Here is a 25,840-nt window from a genome sequence, read left to right on the forward strand (position 1 = left end):
AAGCCTACATTTCATTCATGTAATTGATCACATGAATCAGAGCCCCACCCTTGTCAGTGCATTCTTGATGCAAGTATTATTTGTGGATTCAGAGGAAGATCTGACCAGGATTATCTGTTTTATATATATGGGCTCTCCCGTAATTCAGTATTCTTTGTGATCAGAGTTAAAAGTGAAACCTGTGACTCAAAATATGGTCAACAGGTATAGGATTTGAGGGACGGGGCTAGTAGATGTGGTCTCTCTGCAGGTCCATGCTGTTATTTATCATGTGGTTTGAATATAAGTATACCATATCAGACCTGCAAAATCCCAGACAACTGATAGATGGCAGCGAAGTGCGAGACTAGATTGAAGCTGCCATAACTAAAGATGAAGCAGGCACGTAAGCAGAGAGGACAAAAAGCCAGGAATGTTGTCTAAAAGACCCTTTCAGGGAGGTAGATAAGAAGGAAACAAGTCGATAAGGAAACAAAGAAAAAAAAATGTCACCTGAAACAGATAAAGGAAGTTGGGTCTGACCACATGGAAACCTCCCCCTGCCCCTATCCCATCAACAGCTACCAGACTTGTAAATGAACAAGGCAAGAGTAGCTGCCAGTCCTGTGAATCAACAAAGCAAGAACATTTGGGGATAAAAGGGGTCCTGAAGCCCCCCACTCCTTGAGTCGTCTTTGGATCCAGACTTGGTGGCTTCCGTCCCTCTAACTAGTGCCTGGCAGCCTAGTTGAGAAGGACGTGGGTACATGTGGATGAGTGTGTGTGAGTGTGTGAGAAAGAGTAAATGTACATTGTAACCAGTAAAGTTTTGCTGTTACTTTAAATTCACTGGGTCTACGTGTATTCTAAAGAACCTGATGTGCCTCAGTGTTTGGTTGGAAGTGATTTGTGTGTGGGTGGCTGTTGACCAGGGCTGTGTATCTTGTCTGCTCTAGCCACACCTATCTGGAAAATCCAGGTAGAAAGCAAGGGGGGCTTACAAGATCTGCATGCCTCAACAGGCTGTGAATGTGTGACTGAGTGACCATAAGCTGAACCTTGGATCTCCTATAGGAAAAGAATTTTTCTGAGTGTTCATCTGGATTTTTGCAGCCCAGATGTATTATGCCTACTGAATGTCCGAATATAGCTTATGGCTTTTCTCAACCTCCAATGTGGTCATTCAAACCTGAGTGTTTGTAAGTGTGTGTGTGTATTTTACTAACAGTCCAAAGAAAAATCTATATCCTCAACTCTTTGTCAGAAATCAAGTATTCTTAATTATTTCAGTAGCAATACACAATCCTGCTCTGTGTTATGAAGCAATAGGGAAATGATAAAAAGCATTAGAAAAGTATTTTTCATTGTATGATGAAACCAAATGTATTGGAAAAGTTCCATTTAAATTTTAAAGTAGGGAATTCTTGTAGACGTCCTGCAGTTCTCCCACTCTGAAAATATCTTGGCAGCCTAGATAAAATAGAAAGAGATAATGAAATGTTAACGAGCATGTAATCTTTTTTCTGCCAGAGAGTTTTAAACACATGGTTGAAAAATGATCAAGACCATTAGTAATAACAACTGCAAGAAAGGGCAAAATAAGTTCTAATTCTTTAATTGGAGGAGAAATACAAACCAAACACTACACTGAAAATACAGTGAGGTACTGATATCTTTCTGGAAAGAACATTTGTCTTGGGGATTGCCCTTGAAACAACTGAATCCATTGTAGCCTCTCATTGGTGACATATTCAAGAAATAAATCAAAACTGAAGATGTGCTACAAGAAAAATTATTATTCATTTATACTAATTTATACTCCACCTGTCTATTTGAATAAGTGTTCAAGGCAGCTAACAGAATTTAAAAAATAATAAAAATGAAAAACATAAATTAAAATCAATTAACAATTAAAAAGAGGTGGGTATTTACAGATTTTCTAGATGCTAAGAATGTGGAGGTCAAAACATTCTCAAGAGAGTGCTTTTCATAGCTTGTGAGTGATACACGGGAAGGCCCTGTCTTGTATGCCAGATAGATCAGCCTCAGATCATGGGGGCGTCATTGGAAGGACCTCTCCAGAAGATTGCTACCTGAGAATCCAAGGAACTTGCACTTTCAAGAAGAAATTTGTTTTTTCGAGGGGAGTACAACTCCATCCAAAACAGGCCGAATCCCCACCTCATAGTCCAGTTTCCCATTTCCCACAGCACTTCTGTTTTATATGGTTTAATCTCACCTTGTCCTCTCTCTTCCAGCCTACTTTTGAAATTATTCAACATTCAGGTTTCGTGTGGAAGATGAAATGAAATAGGCCCTTGTGTGATCTCATAGGTCAATGGCCTAGGTATCAAACAATAATAACAATTAGCATGACTTTCTGGCATGGCTTGACAGAAAGGACCAGAATCACTTCAAAACAGACCGCCAAGAAGGATACCATAGTTTCTGGCATAAGTAACCCATCAAGGCAAATAAAGAAGTTTCAGGATCATATCCTGGCTGAAAACCTAAAATGGATCCAGAAAATCAATGTCATTCGATTGCATCTGGAATTGCAAAAATGCCACCTTCTCAAGTAGATTTCCCAGAAATGAAATGTGGGTATCTGAGAATGTATAAAAGAACAGAGATTATGAGAATGATTCACACACACACAGACACACAGACACACGGACACATTCTTGGTATTCAGCCATGAAGGACTGCTAACATCCACACAAAATCTATATTTATTTAGCTTTATGCTTTATTTAAGAACGAATGAGTTACAGCACTTGCTTTAGAATTACATTGTTTATTTCCATCAACTACTTTATACAGAAAAGGTTGTTGTTGTAGACATCAGGAATACTTAGTCACCTGCTGTGCTTCCAGCTTTGGATGTCTTTTCTTCCCTGGTTGTGAATTAGACTGAAATGGAAAATGTTATTATGTGCCTTCATGGGAGACTGCTTTCCTTTTTCAATTTATCATTCATCACTTATATTTTCAAAGGCTACTGCACTTAAGCTGCACTTAAATAAATCTACACATACATATACTCATACATGCTCATTTGGAGAGCAATTTGGAGAACAACAAAACTCCAAGAATAATTTTGAGAACAGCATACAAAAAAGCAATGGTATTTTTCTTTAACTCTAACTCATTGCTTCAAAGAGATTTATAATTTAGATTTTTAGCTGAACAGCTCCTCTTGTTGGAAATATTTAATAGTTGGTTTATTTATTTGCCCAAGTCATGTACTTCTTGCCAGTTTGGTCTAGTGGTCAAGGCACCAGGCTAGAAACCAGGAGACGGTGAGTTCTAGTCCCGCCTTAGGCATGAAAGCCAGCTGGGTGACTTTGGGCCAGTGGCCAGTCACTCTTTCTCAACTCACCATACCTCACAGGGTTGTTGATGTGGGGAAAATAGGAGGAGGAAGGCGTATTAGGTATGTTCGCCACCTTGAGTTATTTATAAAAATAATAAAGGCAGGATAAAAAAAAACTTTTAAAAAATGGTAGGAATATGGGGTTTTAAAAGTATTTTTATCATACTCCCAGCAGAGTCACCCAAATCATGAAGGTCATCTCAGCTGTCCAGCTAAAGCAAGAAAGTGCTTATAGCTGATAGCAATATAGGATCTATCTATTTATCTATCATCTATACCTATCTCTTTTTCTCTCTCCCTCCCTCCTTCCCTCTCTCTCTCTCTCTCTCTCTAATTTATTTAGTTGTCCATTTACCCAAGGAACTCTAGGCTTCCTGGGGCCTACCAGGTGACACTGCTTCACTGATCGGACCTGAAGAATGCCTACTGTGCCAGACCTAGAGGGATGGGCAGAAACCACTGGGGATAGGTGGTATATTAACACTCTCTATTGTCTCGGATCACTTATTGCGTTAATGTCAGTAATCAAAACCCAAGCATTTACCCAAGGAATGATGTCCTCTCATTACTGAAAAGCCCCACTCAACCCAGCTTCACATTAACTCAGAAGTAAGTCCAAGGCATCTAGGCTAATGAGCTGCAGAATACAATCTTGTTAAGATGTTTGATTTAATTTCTACTTAGAATTAAGCCCTGCTGAATTCAAAATAGCTTAGATCAAAAAGTGTATTTAGGACTTTATATTTCACAGAAGGAAGCACATGCATTTTTGGTATTTCTAAGAGGTTTCCCCAAGCAAAGGATAAGTGGTCAACCTTCAGTGTGCCATTCCTCCCTTACTCCAGCCATTACATGCTTCATTTCAGTTAATCTTTTTTAATTAGTTCTGCTTCTCAGATAACTTCTTTAAAAAGTAAACATTTATTCATGATGGTTTGGTGCTCATATGCTCAGGGCTTTGATTGCTATTCTGTCTGCAAAGTTCATTTTTCACAGAGGGCTCCTGATGATGAATCTTATTTCCAATTGCCTGGCTGGACTTTCAAATGACATTTTACTAATCACAGTTAATTAAAACAGGGGTCAGGACTAAAGTGAAGCACAGCTTTATCAAAAAGCTGCAACACTTACTACCGTGCTCAGTTCAGTAGCTTTTTTTCTATTTACGCAAAGGGATTTAACTCCAATAAATCATAGCTACCAAAGTTTTCAAGAGTTGAAATCCAAGACTTCTGGAGGGCAGCAGATTGGAGAAAGCTTGTATAGAAAAAACAAAACTAGAGAGGAAATAAATCTCCTAAGTGTTATGAAACAGTTCCACAAAATAAATAGCTGAAGCCCAATGAGTCTAGAGGATAACATGAATTTTTGGAATTGCTAAGAGGTTTCCCCAAGCACAGAATAAGTGGTCAACCGTTGTTAGCTTTCGTTAGGGTTACCATTAGGGCTTTCCATGTAATGGCTGCAGAAATCTGGACAACTACCAGATGACAGCCAAGAGCTAAAATTATCTACAAGAATCTCTCTTTGCTGCCCATCTAGTGATCATCCAGATGTTTGCAGCCCAGATTCAGTTGCCTTATTTTCATTCAGTCCTTGAACTGAGTAGCTTTACTGAGTTTCTTGTCTTTCTTTTTAAAGGTGATATAGCACACATTTTTATGCAAGATGACAGGTATTTATTTTTTAAACCAGAATAATTGAAGTTGAAAACATTGAAGTTAGCAGTTCAGATGCTTATTGTATATGATTACATTTCCTAATTGTTATTTCTATGTTTTAAGGTCTATGTTGGTCTTCAATGGTTATTGCAGTGTTTCTCAACCTTGGCAGCATTAAGCTGTGTGGACTTCCACTCCCAGAATTCCCCAGCCAGCATGCTGGCTGGGGAATTCTGGGAGTGGAAGGTCACTCAGCTTAAAGTTGCCAAGGTTAAGAAACACTAGATTATTGGCTTAACAATTAGTAGATGATATGTTTTTATATATATAATACTTTCTACTTTTGGTTGCTTTTCAGTGGTAAACAAAGTATCAACAATAATCAGAGTTATCAGATAATATCTCTGATTATTGTTGATATCTCCAAATACTAAGTTAATAAGGAAGGGCTTACTTATATAGAACCCCATTGGAGCCATTTTCCAACACTAATCAGGTTTACCTGCTTCGCTTTTCAAGATTAGCAAAGGTCAGCTAGGTACCACTACTCCGCTGGGCTGGTATGGGAATAAAGATGGCACTAACAGAGAAAAAAAAAACATAAAGGACTGTAATGTAATGTAATATATTACATATTTGTCCTTTGTTTAGTCGTTAAGTCGTGTCCGACTCTTCGTGACCCCATGAACCATATTGCGCCAGGCCTTCCTGTCCTTCACTGCCTCCCTGAGTTTGCTCAGTTTCATGCTCATTGCTTCAGTGATGCTATCTAACCATCTCATCCTCTGCCGTCCTCTTCTCCTTTTGCCTTCAATCTTTCCCAGCATCAGGGTCTTCTCCAAAGAGATCTCTCTTCGCATTAGGTGACCAAAGTATCTGAGCTTGAGCTTCATTATCAGTCCTTCCAATGAACAATCAGGGTTAATTTCCTTTAAGATTGACTGGTTTGACCTCCTAGCAGTCCAGGGGACTCTCAAGAGTCTTCTCCAGCACCACAGTTCAAAGGCATCAATTCTTCGGCGCTCGGCCTTTTTTATGGTCCAGCTCTCACAGCCATACATTATTTTTCAAATTTCCCCTCTTTTTAAAAGTTATACTTGAGCTATCTTAATTTCACACAGTACATTTGTAAAAATTCTAACAAAGCAAGTGTTTTTCAGTGTGACAAATGACTTGTAAAATAGGTCTTGGAGGAGCAATAATCTTTTATTCATTTCTTATATGTGTAGAGTACATCTGTTTATCCTAGTACTTCCCACCACCTTCTATACCACATTAGTATAAATAGGGAAAGGAGGAAGGAGAATGACCCCAGCTTTATTCTATTGTATCCATAAAAAAGGAAAAAAAGACACACCCCTTGTTCAATTCAACTATAATTTAAAATATTTTCCTTTAGAATATTTATATATCTGTAGCTATATATTGAAGTAGTTTATCCTTTTTTCTGGATGGTTTTTCTCATTTCCTTAGCTCTGATTAGTATATTAATAGATATACTAATCAGAGCTAAGGAAATGAGAAAAACCATCCAGAAAAAAGGATAAACTACTTCAATATATAGCTACAGATATATAAATATTCTAAAGGAAAATATTTTAAATTATAGTTGAATTGAACAAGGGGTGTGTGTCTTTTTTTCCTTTTTTATGGATACAATAGAATAAAGCTGGGGTCATTCTCCTTCCTCCTTTCCCTATTTATACTAATGTGGTATAGAAGGTGGTGGGAAGTACTAGGATAAACAGATGTACTCTACACATATAAGAAATGAATAAAAGATTATTGCTCCTCCAAGACCTATTTTACAAGTCATTTGTCACACTGAAAAACACTTGCTTTGTTAGAATTTTTACAAATGTACTGTGTGAAATTAAGATAGCTCAAGTATAACTTTTAAAAAGAGGGGAAATTTGAAAAATGGCTTAATAACAACTTGTGAATTCCTGGGATACAGACATTTAGGGATTAGATACATAGGAAGAATTTACTTGCTTAAATTCATACCCATTTATAGTTAAGTTCCTGGGAAAGTATTAGTTAGTAGGGACTATATGCTATGCGATTGATATTTTAGGAGAAAGAAAAAGAAATATGTTGCTTTTTATATTTTTGTTCCCTCTAAACCTCACTTCACTTCATCTCACTTAGTTTTGTGCACCTCCAGACTTCATTTTGACAGAGTCCACTGGAGTTGGGCAGCTAACACATTTAAAATAATAATAATAATAATAATAATAATAATAATAATAATAATAATAGTATATAGTGATAAAATCCTTATTTTACTAATATCTAGTAAAACTCGAAGCCTCTAGTTTGTATGCCTAAATTTTCCCCTTCCATGTAATGTAGTTCCTCCAATCCAAGAGGCATATTGGAGGCTGTTTGGACCCTGAAGACCTCTATGTCCCCCATTAGATAATAAAATAATGATAAATATTTATTGTGGCAAATGCTACCTGGAAGGCATTTGGGGACATAGATAACAGACATACTCTTTTTTAAAGTGTGCCAGCCACAATGTATAATCTAAGGTTTACCTAAGATTAGTGAAATACTAAATAGCTAATGAATTATCTTAAATGGGTTAAGAGATTAGAATACTGTAATTTTTGACTATATGGTATTAGTATTGACTTCATTCACTAACCCATTTCACCTCTGATAGGCAAAGAAAAACCTGGGATGGAGTTTCAGAGTAAATGTTCAAGCAAACCTTCTTATCTTTAAGAATCCATAAATGGTAGGCCTGGAGAGTTAATGTTCTATGAAAAATGAATACTACTTTTAATGTCCTACAAGAAAGGAGGAATGCATTATCTCTGAAGGCTCCTGTGGTGAACTCACAGACTGCTGTCTGCTATAAGTCTGCTTAATTCAGCGTCTCCTTCTGATCAGGAGGCATACCAAGCACAGAGATTCCTACAGATACATAAGGAAGAGCTTCGCTGGACAGGGGATAATTCTTATTTTTATAAATTCCAAAGATAATCCCCTGCTCTTTGAGGCATGCCATGTAATTGCAGCACCACAGACTCAGAAGCTGGCCAAATGCCCTTATCCCTGAAGATTTTTGAAAAGGTCAGAAAGGCATTGGCTGCGTCCTATTTGAGGTAATGGTAGAATGGGAAATGAAATTGTATACTCCCTCCTTTAAGCCATTTCCCCACTCATGATTTACAGCATCTTCATGGCATCATTCAATTTTAGTAATAAATAAATAAATAAAATCATCCAGAATCACTGAAGTAATCTAAAGTCCTTCCTCATTATTATTATTATTTTGGCACAATGATGATTGAATGAGTGGAGAAATTTGAGAGACTGCTTCTCCCTGAGGGTATCTGCCTATTCCACCAGGTCAGATAGCTGGGTGTACACCAGGTCCCATCTCTTAAATGTTGTAATCTAGTGGGCTCTAGGAGGCATGACTTCTCCATAGCAGCCCCTATCCTATGGAAGAGCCTCCTTCCTGAGATCTAGAGAGGCCCTATCCTCTTAGCCTTCCGGAAGGCTATGAAGACCTGGCTCTTTCCCCAAGCATTGGGCTAGGATGGGAGTTGAACCCAGCAAACATGGAGTTGGTGTAATGATGTCAGGGTGCCATAGTAGGAAATTTGATGTTCTTTGTATGGTTTGGGACTATTGTTTAATTTGTTTATATTGGCAATTGGTGTGAGCCGCCCAGGGTTATTGTATATAAGATGGGTGGCCATATAAGTCTTTTTAGTTAGTTAATTAAAAATATTATGTATGATAAAGTAACTCTGTCTTAATAATGCTATGTATAAAACTGAACAGGAAAATTGCTTTGGCAGGCTTTCAAGATTCTATTACATTACCCTACGAGCAATAAAGATCATTCAATCCAAGTGGTTTCTGTTTCCTGAGTCTGCCAGCTTTGAAAAGCTTGAATGTTAGATTACAGAAGACACTTGCCTTTGTGAGGAATCCTGCTTGAATCCTTCTTATAAGTAGTATATCTATCATGTCTGTCTGTCTGTCTGTCTGTCTGTCTGTCTATCTATCTATCTATCTATCTATCTATCTATCTATCTATCTATCTATCTATCTATCTATCTATCTATCATTTATCCATCCTGTTGGGATATTGATCAAGCAGCAGGTGAAGAACTTCAGATAAATGAGAGTGATGATGAGGCCAGGTCCCCATTGCCCCTTCTGAAATGGTTGTGGGTTTTTTTTGTGGGGTTTTTGTTTTTTGTTTTTTGCTCTAAGGCAGTGCAAAAAATGCACTGGGTCGAAAAGACAGGCTCTTCCTTCCTTTCCATTAATGATCTAGAATCATCAGATGCTGCACTGTCTGTCTTTTTCCTGTTTCTGTTGTTGTGCTTCCATTGTTGTCTGCCCCTAGAGTTGCTTTGGCTTTTCATACAGCTGACTGAGGCTCATGGCTGCTCATTTGCTGCAGATACAGTGTAGTGGATTTGGAGGACGGGGGTGGTGGTGGTGGTGGTATGGAAGTTTCCTTTTATTAGTTGATGGAGCTCTGGGAGAGGTCATAGCTGCAGGTGCTTAAACCATTGGCACCATAGAGCTGAAATGATGCAAGTCTAGCAGGGGTTGAGAGATCCCTGAAGGACATTGGCATTATTAGAATACTAACTGGGCTGTTGCTTTTACTATGATAGAGCTATCAACCTCTTTTGTGGAAGAGAAGATGATGCTGCCTAGAACCTTTTGCTCTGGGAATAGATTATCAATGGTTTAAAGACATCTCAACTCTTCCCTTTGAATGTATTTGATGTACAAAACCCAGTGTAGCATAGCCAAGGTGCTGGCGGAAGGGAGTGAAAATGAGTGATTTCAGCTGTCAGTTCATCACCAATTCCCATCATTATCATATGACACAATGGCGATGACCCTATAATGGTAGCAGCCCAGAGGGAGTTTCAACAGTGCCAGCAATCATCATTAGTGGTGGCAGACTCTGTCACTCTATCTCCAGTCCTGCTTGTTGGTCGCTTTTCAAACCTACCATTCCATTTGGAAAGATCCATATGGTAGGCCAGAAGTTGACTGGTGCAAAATCTGCAGGCCTCTGATCCATTCAACTTAGTGTCACCTGCCCACAATTCCTTTGCCTGCGTGCGCACACGCACACACACGCACTAAGTAGGGCTTACTTTCTGAATAGAAGGCATACTCAGGACAGAGATTTTTGCAGATACATAAAGGAGAGCTGTGTCAGGCTAGGAATAATTCTTATTTCTATATATTCAGCATGCCTTCAAATTTCATTTTAAAAGCCTCCATTTTTAAAAAATTTAGAAAGCATTGGTATCAGGATGATGGTAGGATTGGACTTGGGTGCCTTACAGTCTAAAGGCCCCAAAAGACCACACAGAGAGTGATGAACGGGACAGCAGTAAATAAAGAAAATTTATTTTTTAAACTAGGGCCCCATCCCCGATGCCTGGCTGACATGACAAAGGAAAGAGGCTTGTGAGGTACTGCTGTCTTAGCTGCATGCAGCACTGGGAAGGATGTGTATCTCCAAGTTCCAGCCATAAAAGAGGTTCTCTAGGCAGTAAAGGTTGGGGAAGAGTGCTTCTAGAATTGAGCAAGAAGACCAAGCTTATTTTGCTGGTGAACTGAAGCTGACCTTCAGGATGTTTTGCTGCTACTGCTACTTGCTTCTTATATCATTTCCACGCCATGAGACAAAGAAAAACTTTCTCAAGTGACTCCTTCTGTACATTCGCATTGCACCGCTGTAAGCAAAATGGAGCACGCATGTGACTGTTTTGCAGAGAAAACTGTCATTTTACATTTCCTGTCTCTTGCTGGTACCAACGTTACTATATTTATAAGACAGGCTCAGGCTGATATACAGTACTTGTAAGATAGAAACAGCAAGGACAATCCACCAATATAACAGTGGTGTAAGAAAAGGAATCCTACAGTTCACATTGTTTCCACCTCCTCCTCCACCTCCTCCATATTTTGGAGTTGTTATTTGCCACTCCACATCTGTATGGATTGGGACAGCCTATGAATAGGGTTAATAAACCAACCAACCAACAAATAAACATGCAGCCCTTCCTACCTTGTGTCATTCTTGGATAATCCCATGACCAGTTAAGCTAATTTTGGCTTTAGAAAACTTTCATCTCCTCCAGCCTCTGTTTGTGTGATTTATTGCATGGATAGACAGCCTGCAGTCTGGGCTTCTACGCAGCCCCCTTAAGCCCCTGCCCCCCTTTTCAGCTTCTATTTTTAGTAAATAAGTTACAATTACAGTACACTTAGTGCTCAGATGGATGGGTCGGGGGGAGGGATAAACCCTTTACCTAGGTTTACTGTACTACCCCAGCTTTAGTATTTTCAGTTAATCGCTATTTTCACAAGAGTGAAAAAAACAAGTAAGGTAGAGTGAGACATAAAGCCAGCAAATTAACTAGTAAAAAGCATGGTCTAGCCAAACTGGAAACGTACCAGTCTGAATGCCAGACCTCATATTCAAATTCTCTGCTTTTTTCCAGTTGTCTCTATTATAATGCCAGATTCTCCATGCCAGAGAATGTTGGTGTTGCTCTGCTTTTTCACTTGTACAAATATGGAGCTTCCTTTGTCTTTTCTGATTTAAATGTTTTGGGGAAAATAAAATAATTGGCTCTTTCTTACGGAAACAGAACAGTGTCTTCCTTTTGTTGCCATTGCTGTTGTTTTTGTTGGTTTCCATGGCGATGTTCTTCATTCAAGGCAATAAGCCATGTATAAGGTTTCCATGGCAATCTACGAGGATGCTTCAAAAAACAGGCCTGGAGTAAATAAATTCTATATTTAGGGCCTTGGCGTTTTTATGGCCATAACGTTTCTGCATCTGCACAAGGCATGACCCAAAGGCTTGTTCATTTTTCTTTTGTGATCCAATTTGTCATTAGCCTTCTGGAAAATATAAGGAATGTCTTCCAATTTATTTATTTATTTACTGTCCTGCTGCTGCTCTTCGTCGTTTCTTTTCTTCTACCCCTCTTTATGTATTTCCAAACTTTGCCCTTGCCTCACTAGCTTCCCCTTTATTTGGGACAAAGAATGGAAATATTTTCCCCCTAGCTGATAGCGTACTTCATTCCTGAAGAGTACAGACCTCAATCTGCTAAACTGGAATTCGATGCAAAGTAATGCTACTTTGGGATGTAAGGTGCTACGAGCCTTATATTTTCCAACCATCAGGACAGGTCTTGCCTGGAGAGGCAGGAAATCATGAGATCATTTAGAAAAGAATATAAACACAGAGCATAACGGAAATAAAATGGGTTGCAGGATGGAAGGAGGAAAGAGTAAAGAAAAGAACCTCATAATGCTGCAGCTACACACTTAGTTCACATGGGTGAGAGGTGTGGATCAAGAACATCTTCAAAGGAATAAAATTCACCAGAGAGGAAGAAAACAGCAACACGCTACCCTTCCTGGATATCCTCATCAGCAGAGGAAACAACAGCAAATTAGAAATTCAAGTCTATCGAAAAACAACCACGCTAACCAAATGGCCCATTACCAAAGTAACAACCCAACCTCCCACAAGAGGAGCTGTGTAAGAACGTTATTCAAATGAGCACAAACACACTGCAGCACCCCAGAACAGCAGAAAAGGGAAACAGACCACCTATACAATATCTTCCAGCAAAATGGATATCCACACAACTTTATCAAAAAGTGTCTGACCACTCAACCTACTACAACACAACCAACACAAGCTATGAAAAGGATAACACTGCCATACACCAGAAATGTCTCAGAAATTACCAGCAGACTGTTACAACCACATGGCATCTCTGTAGCACACAAACCAATGAAAGCCTTCCAAAACATCTTAAGCAAACCAAAAGACCCAGTAGCCCAAGAAGAAAAAACAGGAGTCACCTACAACATACAGTGTAAGGACTGTAACAGCCACTATGTAGGACAAACAGGCAGAAGACTAGCAGAGCGCATCCATGAACACCAACTAGCAGTCAGAAGACATGATGAAAACTCCTTAATCTCACAACACATGGACAGACTTAACCATGGTTTCAACTGGGAAACTGTCAGCATCTTAGACCAAGCTAAATCCAAAAATGTGAGGGAATTCCTGGAAGCTTGGTATTCAGACATGGCATCCATCGACAGGCACATAGAGATAAACAATATCTACACACTATTTAAAAGAGACAATAAAAAGGAAAACAAAAAAACAGAACATCTCCTCACCAGCAATCATCACCCAGATAAGCAGAGATCAACACCAAGATTAACAGCAGACAAGCAATCAAGCAGTAAACAATACCCTAATCAAGAACTACCCGGGGGGGGGGGGACCCAACACTGGCAGGGCATGCCACTGTATATAAACAGAGAGCAAACCCCACTCCATTCTAGCACTGAAGATGTCACCTAGACGGGTAACAAAACGTTTGCAAGAAAACAACCAAGCTCAGAGAACCCCAAGGACTCCACACTTGTGGGTTTGTCTGTCTGTTGGAGATGAGGAGATAATTTAGCTCATACCCTATTGGAACAAACAATGCATTTGTATTTTGTCTATGAATGTACAGCAAGGGGCTTAAGTGAGCCTTACTCCTAGGAAAAACATGCTAAGGATATGATAATGGATGTGATGGATCTGATGGTGTACTTCTTGAACAGTGGCTATGAATATGATCAAAACCAGTCTTCCCAAATCTGACACAAAATGCCTAGGACCAGGTTATAGCAGGCCACAAACTACAACAGCACCATTTGCTTATGAACAATATTGCCTGTGAGACATGACAGAACAGGTCAGCAGCTACTACTTTGTGATCCAGAGAGAACTTTGGCTGGGTTAAAATGGCGAAACAAGCACTTAGTGCCTTTCTGTTGCCCCTCTGCCCCAATCTGTGTCTTCTCTGGCTTATTTTAATTTGTTGCCTACTCCTCTATGTGATCCAAGTATCACATCTCTTCATGAAGTTGTATGCTTATGTTCTTATTCTTTTTGGCACTTCCTTAAGAGCCATTATGTAGCATTAGAAAACTCAAGATAACATACAGAGTCTTCTGGGTTTGATTTACCAGGGAGTTGTTAGTAGATTTACAGGATGCCCTTTTCACTATCTGTCACAACCCATTGCAAACAAGTTGAGACACGCCTAGGTATGCCACAGCAAAGAATTCCCTAATGCCATGCTGAACACCTTGGGCAATAGATGTACATCTAATAAAATATGCTGTTTCAATTCCTATTTAGGGCCAAAGGATTTGAAGATATTTCATTGGCACCATGAATGAACATGGTTGGGTATAATCTCAATGTCAGGTTGTATTGCTTTAAATCACCCGTTGAGCACTAAAAATATCTTTGTACAATTCTAAAGCATGGCCCCATAGAAGAAAAAAACTTATCTGATGCATAGAAATCAGCACTAGCTGTGGCTCAGTTTAATTTTAGGGGATATTCCAAAAGTGTTTTTATTATATACTGGATTTTTATCTTGTTAAAGAGTTATTGAGTCCCCAAATAATGGAGATAATGATATAAAAAGAGGAATAGAGCCTGCTGCTGTTAGGCTCAGTTTAAAAAGTCAAGATACGCGAGGAACTGGGGTGAAGGAGGAAGGGGCACTTTTAAGAAGGCAAGGATAAGAAGGCATTTATATCAGAGTGGGCTGTTGGATCTTCTCCTGCTACTTTTCTTTCTTGAGTAATTATCAATAGGTTTTGCTCTTCAAGGGCAAAGTCAGCAAATGCTGAGAGTCCTGTCTGGAAGGAAGAAACAAAGAATATTTGCTGGAACTACCACTTTTTGGCCACGGGAAGGGACACATTTATTGCTGTGATGTTTTTAACCAGTTACAAAGCATGGGTTTACATGTATGCTACTTGCTGCACACACCACTCTGGTCTACCATCCTGCAGGACATTCCTTATTATTCTTGACTCCCTTTGTTTGCTTGTTTATTTGTTTATTTATTTATTTATTTGATGATGTTTATCCCACCTTTATTATTTTTTATAAATAAATCAAGGTGGTGAACATACATAATGCTCCTTCCTCCTCCTTTTTCTCCCACAACAACCACCTTGTGAGGTAGGTTGGGCTTAGAGAGAGTGAGTGGCCCAAAGTCACCCAGCTGGCTTTCATGCCTAAGGTAGGACTAGAACTCAAGTCTCCTGGATTCTAGGCCAGCACCTTTACCACTACACCAAACTAGCTCTCTTTTTTGTTATTTTCCTGAACAGTGGATCCAGATCCAAACACAGACTAAGCAATAGCCACCCATCATTTTTACTTTCTAAAAGAGTATATGGAAGCCATTTGAGGCTCAGAGGCACTCTTGCACTAGGGCAGGCTGATATACAGTATTGGTCATTGACAGCCCAGATGGCTACTGCATTGATCTTTCTGGAAATACTAATAGGATTTGCATGGAGGAAATGACAACTATTATTGTATGCTGGAGTGCCGTTCTTAAGATATCTGGGTCCAGAAGATGAAACAAAAATGGAAGGCTGAAATTGCATACAAACCTAAGTACAGTAATAAATATAAGTATAAATATAACTTGTGAACTGAAAAGAAGTAGTAACATTGGAATTTCTTTTCATATACTATATGCCTTAACATTTAATGCATCTCTTTCCCAGTATATAAACCACTGCATACTTATCCCAACATACATATTTTTATATATAATATTTGACCCCCAAAAGTATTATTTGAGTGGACTCATGAATTACACAAATGATGGCTTCCGTTTCAGTTTATCACACCATTTCACTTGGAAAGAATCCATTATAGGTTAGTCTGATATCCCTACCCTATATTAAAAAATGATCCCTCTCTTAGTTTCAGTTCCCTGTAGGCCCGAATTCTCCAATAGATAGAAAGATTCACAGGCTGGTGCATTCTGGAAAAGGGACAGACTGCTTAATGATCTAGGGAAGGGGAGTAAAAAGCGTGTCCCGTAGGCCGTGCTAGAATGCCTTTTATTGCTCTATGAGTCCCACAGAGTAAGAGTTCAGAGATTAGAGTAGAAGGGGAACATGAAGACTTGCAGAGATTTAAAGCATTCATTTCATGTTTAAAAAACCCTGAATACCTACCCAAAATCATTTTCTGAATATCCTGCCCCTCTTAAGGATCCAGACCTCAATATAATGCACATGTCGGATGCAGCCCTTGAGCCAACAAAGCATATTCTTGATCTAGAAAAAAATTACCCAAAACTAAAGTTGTCTTTAAACTGAACCCAGTTCCTGGAGGCAGACAGATTCCTTTATTTCTTTAATTTGTATAGCTGACCATCTCACATTTACTACTCTGGGCAGCTCACATAATTAAAAAAACCAATGACACAACCTGTAGCCAAAATACAGAAATCAATAATTAACACAATAACTCCCTTTTGAAACCCAATTAAAAACCAAAGTTAAAACCAAGAAGCCTAGAAGAAAAGCAAGTAAAAGCCATAGATCAATCAGTACAGCCATCTGGCAGGCTCTGAACCATAACCACATCCCCAGGCACATTGACGCAGCCATGTCTTTAGAGCTTTTCAAAAGGCGAGCAAGGTTGAGGCCAATCTAACCTCCAGGGGGGATGATATTCCAAAGGGCAGAAAAGGCTGTCCTCCAGGGTCCCATCGGATGACGCTCCTTAATAGATGGGACCTGTAACATACCATTTTTGCTGGACCTGATGGCACGGGTAGATGTAACCGGGAAGAAACACTTACATGGAAATCTTCATGCAGTTTTCTTGGCCTAGTATAGAATGGTTAGCTGATGTTATCAGAAAGAGAAGCTAAAAAAAAACATGCAGAGCCCTAAATTAAGGCCTTTCTCCACAACGTTCTTCTACGTCTTGGGCTGAAAAACCAATCTTGCATGTAGAAAATGTAATAATAGTTTTGCAGTTGCTTCCAACATTTTCTGATGTTTCTTAGGTGTCTGATATATACAGCAAGCTCAAGAATTCAGGAATGTTGGTGCTTGTTACAAATACCTTTCGTTAAGCAGTGCTGAAAGAATATTGTTTTAATTTTGATGCAATTGAATTTGGTCTGTATATCTGTTCTGAATGCCAAATGATGCATTTTTAAACAAGTAATATGATAGAATAAATTGCCTGAAATCCTCCCTCCCTCCCTCTCTCCCATGTTTATAGACTTATGGTTATTTTTCTCATATTATATAGATATCACTTTAGATTAGAGGATTTTGACAGACAGATTTCTTCTGATTTTTCTATAGTATCTGGCTTCCTATTTTATACTAATTGTGTTATAATATTAGATGGCAATCTGTTTGTGGGACTTTTTAAAAAAGGATTTCTTGGTTAATACTGATAATAGCCAGTAGATGGCAATCTTTAATGTGAACAAAATCTTCCTGGGAAAACTCATCATTACTTCAACTGTAATATATTCCATTTTCTAAGGGGGAAAATCCTCTTGCCAAGCATCTCAGTTACATCAAAAGGCTTTAACGATGGGGTAAAATGTTTGGCACTAATTATTTGAGTAATTAGGTTAGTGCCATGATGTCTTTTAAATAGACTCAGAGCATTACTTCATGTATCAGTCAGTCTAAATTTAGAGTGATTGGCAGTGTATTTTAATATTTTTGGATGTTAAATATTAATTTTCTAAGAATTTTTGTCAAAGCAGGTCACTGTTAAGTGACCTTAATTGGTTGAGAATAGAAGAGAATTTGTATGGTTCTTATTCTATATATGAAGCTGCTAAGACCCAGCTCCCATCGTCACTGCAGGCTTTAACCTACACCCCATCCTTTCTCTCACACTCTTTTTACTCCCTCCTGACAGTGTTAATTGGGACAATATTCTTATTTGAAGAACAGATGTTTGTAGCTCAAGCATGAGGAAGCGCTTGTGCCTGTACGCAGCATGCTCTTCCCCCCTAGCAAGGGTTACTCACAATGCAGGTCAGAGCATACAGGAAAGGCAGTTCCCATGGAATCAGATACTTGCCTTCCTGTGCAAAAAGGCCAGACACGGGGAACTTATCTGAGTTCCCTTTCCAGTAAGATACATGTGCCAGTTGAGCACTGTGAAGAAGGAAATTATGTCTACCTACAAAAGAATTTCCTGTAGGTCCTCTAAAAATCCAGACCTTTAAACAACGTTCATACATTTTGGACTAGTTCACACATGGCTTTTCAGTATGTTCCTAAAGACTTGAGGGCTGAGATGCTAAATGTGAACACAACTGATATTCTAAAGTATACTAGGATATACAATACTAAGGCTCATGCAATATGTACTGTAAGTAACCGATTGAGTGGATTTCTGGATTTCTAAATAGATGGATTTCTGTTTATTAGGTCCGGAATTGATATGGTTGGAATTATTATTGTTCCAAATCTTGTTTCCAAAATCTCAAAGGACTGGGAAGGCAAAAAACAACCTAGAGAGAAATGTCCATCCAGTTTTATGACCTGTCCTCGGCCATCTCCCCCTATATTCTTTTAATCTCATAATTTACTATTGCCATAGAAGAAACTGCTGCAGTGAAGAGATAACCTCCTTTTTAAGCTTCTTTCTTCTGTGCGATGTAACACTTGCAGCTTTCTAGCTAATCATTTGGATGGCTGGTATCATTATACATAAAATATTTTCCTAGGCGAGGGTTGGAAAAAAATGTTGCAGCTGAGAGAGAGGAGGGGAGAGAGAGCGAAAGAGACTCAGTTTTGCAGCTGCATAAAAAGCAGCTTCCTTAGATAGTAGAAAGGTCAACTTGTTCCTTTGTGGTGGTTGATGCTACTTCAAGGCTATGGCCTAGCTAAGTACCTGCCCAACACTCTGTGCTTATATTTTAAATTATTGTTTTTTAAAACACACACACACGCACACATTCTCCCATATTACGTTTTATTTTATTTACAATGAAATCATCCCATAGAAAATTTGTCTGACACTTCCTACCATTCAACAAATTATAGTAGGGGCATGAGACATTGTTTTCATGCTTAAATAGATCAAGCACTATGTTCATTGTTTTGCAGAACAAAAGTAAGGTCCATGATCTTGTTCTACTGTCTTGAAATCCAAACAGAATATAGACAGACTATTTTACCAAGGGAAGGGAATTAGGAGAATAGGGGATGGGGGAGGAAAATGGATATGAATCAAAATGAGTTCTTGGGCCAACTATAAAAGTTCAGCTTTTTTTTCTTTCTTTCTTTTTTTTTTTTTTTAGTGCCTTGGGGGTTGGGGTTTATCCCTGTAACAGCAAACTCAGAAATCTGAGTGCCTACTCATTTGGAAGCGAAACAGGGCCACCCAAAAATAAGTATGTCAAAATAAGTAATTGTAAAATAATTATGTATATTGTAAGACAAGTTTGTAAAATAATTATGTGTATTGTAAGACAAGTTTGCTCAATATTGGCTTGTAGACGCTTTGAAGACTTCCTTATTATGCAGATATATATGCACTTTTAAGCCCCGAAAAAAAGAGCCCCTATTAAACTAGAAGGAGGAAGTACAAATTTTTCTTGCAAGTCTTACTTGCTGATGTGCTGAAAGTTGTCTATTAATCTCTTTCTATTATTTTTAGAATCACTTTGCATGAAGGATGGCCCCAAGTGCCTGTCCAATTCTTGCCAAAAGGACTCTGCGTGTAATGCTGCCACCACCGCCAGCAGTTGCCACTGTCTGGACTCAGTGGACATCTCTGCAGAAGATTGCATTAAGGAAACTTATGATCCTTGCTCCTCCATCCCTTGCCTTCACAATGCTACTTGTGCAAGTGCTCCCGGAAACCTTGACTTTACTTGTGATTGCCCCATGGGCTACACTGGCACTGTTTGTGAAACTGCCACTAGCACATGTGACTCATATTTCTGTAGGCATGGAGGCACTTGCCAGGATGAACCTAGTGGTCTCACCTGCCTCTGTGCTGAAGGATTCACAGGTACAAACTGTGAAACTGACATTGATGAATGCCTTTCCAACCCTTGCCTCAATGGAGCCGTGTGCAGAGACAAGATCAGGGGATACTCCTGTTACTGTGTCCCAGGTTACCAAGGAAAGTACTGTGACCGGGAGGTGAATGAATGTGTTTCTGAACCTTGCCTGAATGGTGCCACTTGTCTGAATCTCATAGGGAAGTATGAGTGCATTTGTCCTCTTGAGTACACAGGTAAGAACTCACAAAATTAGTGATACATGCAACTTGCATTTTGCAACCCTAAAGACACATTCCAGGCTGCGCCTCAAGTCCTCCTGCCTTGGCAAGCCTTTGCAAAGTGTGTGAATGGGCAGTGGAATCCTCTCATCCTATAACTTCATCCGTAGCAGGGCAGCTGGTGAATTTGGAAATTGGAAAATCAGCTCTGGGTATGTCAGCATGCTATGCACTATCTGTGGAACACGTGGAGAAAAGATTCCCCTCTTTGATGTTAAATTGTAGTCCTAGCCACTGATTTCACCCAAGTTTTGGTGTAAATCACACCATCAGATTTTGCAAACCAGAGTATCCTAGATAAAAGCATTTGTTCGAATAGAAGATAATGTATGTAGCTCAGGGTTGAAACATGGAGTCCTTGGTGCTCTCTGAACTTGGTTGCTTGCACTGATGATGTTACCTAGTTGGGTAATGAAACATCTGTAAACAAGCAACCAAGCTCAGAAAGCACCAAGGATTCCACAAAAACATTCGTTTTAATATTTAATATTTGCTGCATGCTCCTGATCAACTGAGTATACCTCACTCTCCATAGCAAGTATTTAGGCTTAGTGTAGGATATACATTCTTCTTAGGCCTCGGCATCCTTCTTGAATTCCTTTTCCCTTCCATCCATTTCCTTTTTGAGAAAGTTTGTTATCTGGAACTCTCTTGCTTTCTCATTTGAAGCTGTCCTTCCATAATTTCCACCCCTACCAGTCTTTATCTTCTTGGACCTCCATGCCTGCTTAATTTTCCTATCGATCTGCTTCACCTACTGTACTCTATACAGCCTTCTATCTCATGCTAGGAACTGTCAGTTTCATGCTGCTTTCTCCACTCAGCAGTGCTACACACTGTTTCCACATAACATATGCTGTGGTTTCACCTTCCCTTCATTTCACTTTACCAGCCGTAGAATGCAATCTCGTTATGGACCTATTACTCCCTTCCCATTTCACCATGATATTGCAGCTGCAGGGATTCTGACAAGAATCATTCTAAATTATGCATCAGACTTTCAGATCAACTTTATCAAAGGCCACCTCTTTCATCACCTCTTACAAAAAGATATTTTCATATGTCCTGACAAGGGGGTTATGCATTCTGAGGCATTGCCTTATTAAGCTGTCTTATCTCTCATAAGGCTATATGCTTTTCTGCAAATGATAATATTTCTGTGAATCTGAAATTCACTTTTGATTGTTATGTTTTTATTTATTAGATTATTGCCTTGCCTGTCATAGAAAGTGTAGAATCATCTAATCTCTGTTCAGTGTGAATCATTCATAGGGTAAGATCACAAATCCCAAGAAAAACGCACAGTTGGAGACCAGTGCAATATGTTCTTGGTAACCCCATTTCACATAATATCATGTGAAATCTCACCATGAAATTTCCGATAATATTTCTCAATATTGGACATTGTCTCAATAGCCCATTCCTGCATTCCAGCCACAATACATGGAGAGACAAAAGATGTTTACTTGCAGCTCAAGTGAATTTCTTGGCAAGTACATTCCATTAAAATCATTGGAACTGAGGCATATAAGGGGCACTATCCACCATTATTGAAATTGGTAGAATTAACTGATGCTATTTTGATGTTGGGCCTCTTGCAAACAAAATGCCAGCTTTTTTCTTAAACGTTCTCATTTAGTAGCAAACTAGTAGACTATATTTCACAGGCTGATAAATTTAAAATAGCATTATGAAGACTAAAAATAGAATCAAACAGAATTTGCTCAATGTTTTTTATGAACCTGGTTCAATTTCATTCCTTGTACTCATCTAATTAAATCTGTCCTCCAGAACCTCACCGAGCTACAGTAGCTACACCTAATTGGCCCTGTTGTATTATATCAACCCATTCATCTTATAGTCTCTGAAGGGTAGAACAACCATGTATTTACTTTGGAGAAGAACCAGTATTGAAAGAGAGGGATGAAAACAAAATGAGATGCATGCTAACTAGGTTTTGAAAGTAGAACCTTCTACACTGTTTTCGTTCCTCAAATCCTCAGAAGCACTTCACTTCTGCTGACTTGAAATGCTAAAAACAAAGGGGGAAATCACTGCTATGCCCCAAATTGCTGTAGCAACAAAAATACCCTCCCCTCATTCCACTCAAATGGGGAAAAAAGAAAGGAACTTTTGAAGTCCAGTTGACAGAGTGCTGCAGGTTCTCTCTAAAGTCTCGAGGAGGAGTTGCAAGGCCTCACAGGATCTGAACCTTGGAGCCAAGAAGAGCAGGAAGACAGTTCTCACCCGTGGGAAGATGGTTTGCAGCCATTTTAGCTGCACCACAGCTGAGCTGGAAATAAATCAACTCAGTTCTCCTGTGCCACTCATGTCCTGGGGACACAGTGGGCTGGACCTGCTTTCAAACTGCCACAGAATGCTCATGGTGAAGTGCCCTGAGTACATTCCTGAATGTATGTTGTTGTCATGGAGAATTGTGTGGTTTCAGTTCAACCTGAAATTTTTAATCAGGAGCATAGCTGACATCTAAAAATATCTGAAATATCTAAAAAAAATAATAACCCTCTAGACAAATTAAGCTGAGTGAGCAATTTCTAGAGAGATAAGGAGCTTGGTAACAGATAACGCATAGCATACAAAAATATTATGATGGCTGTAAACATTGCATCCCATCTCCTCTCCACCCCTGGGAAATAAATTGTCAAGGAGTGCAGGGGTTACGTCAAAAAGTAAAAGTAGATATTTTCTGTTGAGTGGCATAGACTTTATTTTGACGTCTGCCTTCAGTTAAGATCCATCACACAGACACCAGTATTTTTTCAAATAAAAAATGTGTTGCTTTCCTGCCACCCTGCTGCTACCAGTATGTGTCTCGGTCCAGGGCAAGTGATGAGAAGAACTACAGAGCCACAGGAAAGACAGAGAGGAGAAAGAAGGAAAAGCCCATTAACTGCCGGTATGGCTGCTCTGAAACGATCACATTCAACCTGGACCTCCTGTTGTACGTAGGAAGCTGGATGACATGTCTCTGTTAGCCTAACCAAAGGCAATAGCTGCAGCCCAGGAATAAGCTCCTTGATGAAGGGGGAAGACAGAATCTCCATTCAACAACAAGACAAAAAATAGTATTAAAATGGGAAAGGGGAAAATTAAATCATTTAGACAGGATTGGGATTGCTCGGCAGGGTTGGTGACCTATATCATGAAGAGAAACTTGAACATCAGATGGAAGAAAGGGTAGTGTTGTCCTGCCTCCGAACTACGCCCCCCCCTTCAGTTTTTCTTTTTTCTTTTAACTTTTCACTGATCATTTGGCTTTAGCAATGATTGTTTACCATGAAACATGGCACAGATGGAAACAGGGGTGCTCTTGTGAATTTGTTGCTTCAATCACTTTATCTAGAAGGACTTCTCGACCTTCTCCCTCCAATTACAAAGTGCAGAAGGCTTTCTACATTAGCATGCATGCTCTGCTCTCCCCTGTCTACCCTACAGGGCATGGTGATGACCTGAATTTTATTTTTCTTAAAAAAAATTTTTTTTAAAAAACCTTTAAGAATTTTTAGCAGGTTGTTTATCCTTACAGTGGATCTAGTTGCCATTCACTCAGCATCATTTATTATCTGGACAGTTGGTCATGTAGAGTTTGGGGGAAGGAAAGGAAATGAAGAGAAGCAGTGCATATTTTCCCTTCCATGCTCATGTATTTACAAGCACTGGAGTCAAGCACATTTTCCTCCATTTATAACATAGTTAGTAACATTTTTACTAAAAAGAAAAACCCAGTGTTTTCAGTTACGCTTACTGACTAACCCTACCTTCCAGGAGGAAAGTAGAATTGAAAGTTTAAAAGATTTAATGTCTGCAAATCTAAGGAGAGATCAGAACCCTAGAATAAGTAGGTAGATCATGATAGGATTTTCACATATTCCCAAGATGTAATCAACCTCTTTAATGCTAAGCAATTCAAATTACTAGTCACCTTGTAAAAATACATAGCATGGTTTCACTGTGTTTATTATCATCATAATCAGGTGACTGCTTCGGGAGACACACTTTTAATTCAGCTATAGCTGAAGTCAAGATAAGCCATTCAAAAGGACAGTACCTATCAGGGAAAACACTGAAAGAGAAATGCCACCCTATTTCTTCCAGTTTCCCCATAGTTTGCAGTTTTCCATCCAATTGAAAACTGGGCTGCTCTTTCTGGCAATTCCACCTTTTATTGTTTCCCACTCAACCACAATATCAAGTTCAGACACATGTAGGAAAAAAGAAAACCAAGGGAATTCTGGGGAGAACTCCAGCCGCTAGTCCTCTTGCAGATTCTGCAGGTGCTACCTGTTTTAAAGTTTGGTTTTTTACTCCTTCAGTTCAGTAACTTTGTTTAGGGAAATACAAGAACCCTTAGGAACCTAGAATTGTCAGAAGGGTTAAAAGCAGTAAAGAAAGTGTGGTGTAAAATAGAAACTCAAAGAGATGTGTTGAGATAACCACTTGGGATTAGCTTCTAGCAGCAGCGCCTAAAATAATAAGAGTAATAATTCCATAAAGGGGTAGCTTTCTGTTTCTGCAATAGTAAAATGGTGGATTTTAAAGCCCACTTAACAGAATGATTTATCAGCAGCTCCTGCTGTTGTTCCGGTGGTTGTTTAGTTTTCTGCAGCTCACTGTGAGTGAGATGTGTTAAATGCACAAGCCAGAGGGAATCCTGCATGAAACCCCCAAGGTGTCCCTGCTGGTAATAAAAATCCTCATTTACTCAGTCAGAGGGAGCTTGCCTATTGCTATTAGCCCAGCCTGACACCATGAATCACAGTGGGAAATCATCCACCCTCATCTCATTTCCCTGGGATGTTAAAAAGCTTATAACTTTTGATATGTATGCTGAGAGCTCGCAATAAATCGACCGCGGTAATGCTAACCAAATGCTCTCGTTACCAGCTCTGAGTTGCAACTTGCTCTGTGGGCTCTCCAGACGGCTTTCCGCAACTGATCTGCTGGGTGCTTTTTTTTTTCTCCCCCCCCCCCGCCCCATCAAAGAACTAAGAAATGTCTCACATAATTTTCACTAGAAGGAAGGAGCTTAGTATGTCTGAATCACAAGGAAGACTGAACACTTAGGCAGTCAGGAGAGCAATGGGAGGGTAATATTTTTATTATGCTCATGCACTCCCTCTCTCTCTCTCTTTCTCTCTCTCTGTATACACATACATACATATACATATACATACGCACACACTTTGTGGTGTGTGTGTTGGACAACTATTAAATAATAGAATCCTACTGGTGCTGGACATGCTGGAAATCTACAATAGTTGTGTTTCATTATATAAATATCCGTTAATCTGAAGAGAATATAGAATTCTCCAGAGAGAGTAGCTTCCTGGGCACTGTAAAGCATGACCAAGATGTACCTTGAAGAAATGTGGTGACTATCAAAGTAAGCATTATACAGAAGGGTACTGTGGATTTTGATAGGTATAGTGTCAGCTAAGATATTAAACATGGCCTGTTAAAAGATTGAAAATCAGCGTCTATTATTTTTAAGATGGCTAATAATGCTTCTTTGCTGGACGTTTCTCCAACTTTGTTGGATTACACTTAGTACTTTTATTTGAATAACTGGAGACAAATCCTATTCTATCTGCAAGAGTTTGG

General features: G+C 39.2%; 1 protein-coding gene and 1 long non-coding RNA gene across 4 annotated transcripts in view; one reads left to right on the top strand and one right to left on the bottom strand.

The window, feature by feature from the left end:
* The window catches only part of CRB1 (crumbs cell polarity complex component 1), a 119,804-nt gene that overhangs the window by 13,644 nt on the left and 80,320 nt on the right, over positions 1–25,840 (top strand). For all 3 annotated transcript variants that reach the window (XM_088153677.1, XM_088153678.1, XM_088153679.1), the window contains exon 2: positions 19,589–20,173. In XM_088153677.1, the coding sequence (XP_088009803.1) occupies positions 19,589–20,173 (585 nt within the window). The remainder of the gene's footprint in view (positions 1–19,588; positions 20,174–25,840) is intronic.
* LOC148214137 (uncharacterized) lies at positions 1,291–11,204 on the bottom strand. The gene is made up of 3 exons (XR_015798403.1): positions 11,090–11,204; positions 2,219–2,322; positions 1,291–1,449 (listed from the first exon to the last, which is right to left on the bottom strand). It is a non-coding gene; the product is annotated as an uncharacterized LOC148214137 (long non-coding RNA).

Source organism: Python bivittatus, unplaced genomic scaffold (assembly GCF_059951505.1).
Source record: "Python bivittatus isolate LINGU-HERP-01145 unplaced genomic scaffold, Pbiv_v1 ctg000700_np1212, whole genome shotgun sequence".
Taxonomy (NCBI): domain Eukaryota; kingdom Metazoa; phylum Chordata; class Lepidosauria; order Squamata; family Pythonidae; genus Python; species Python bivittatus.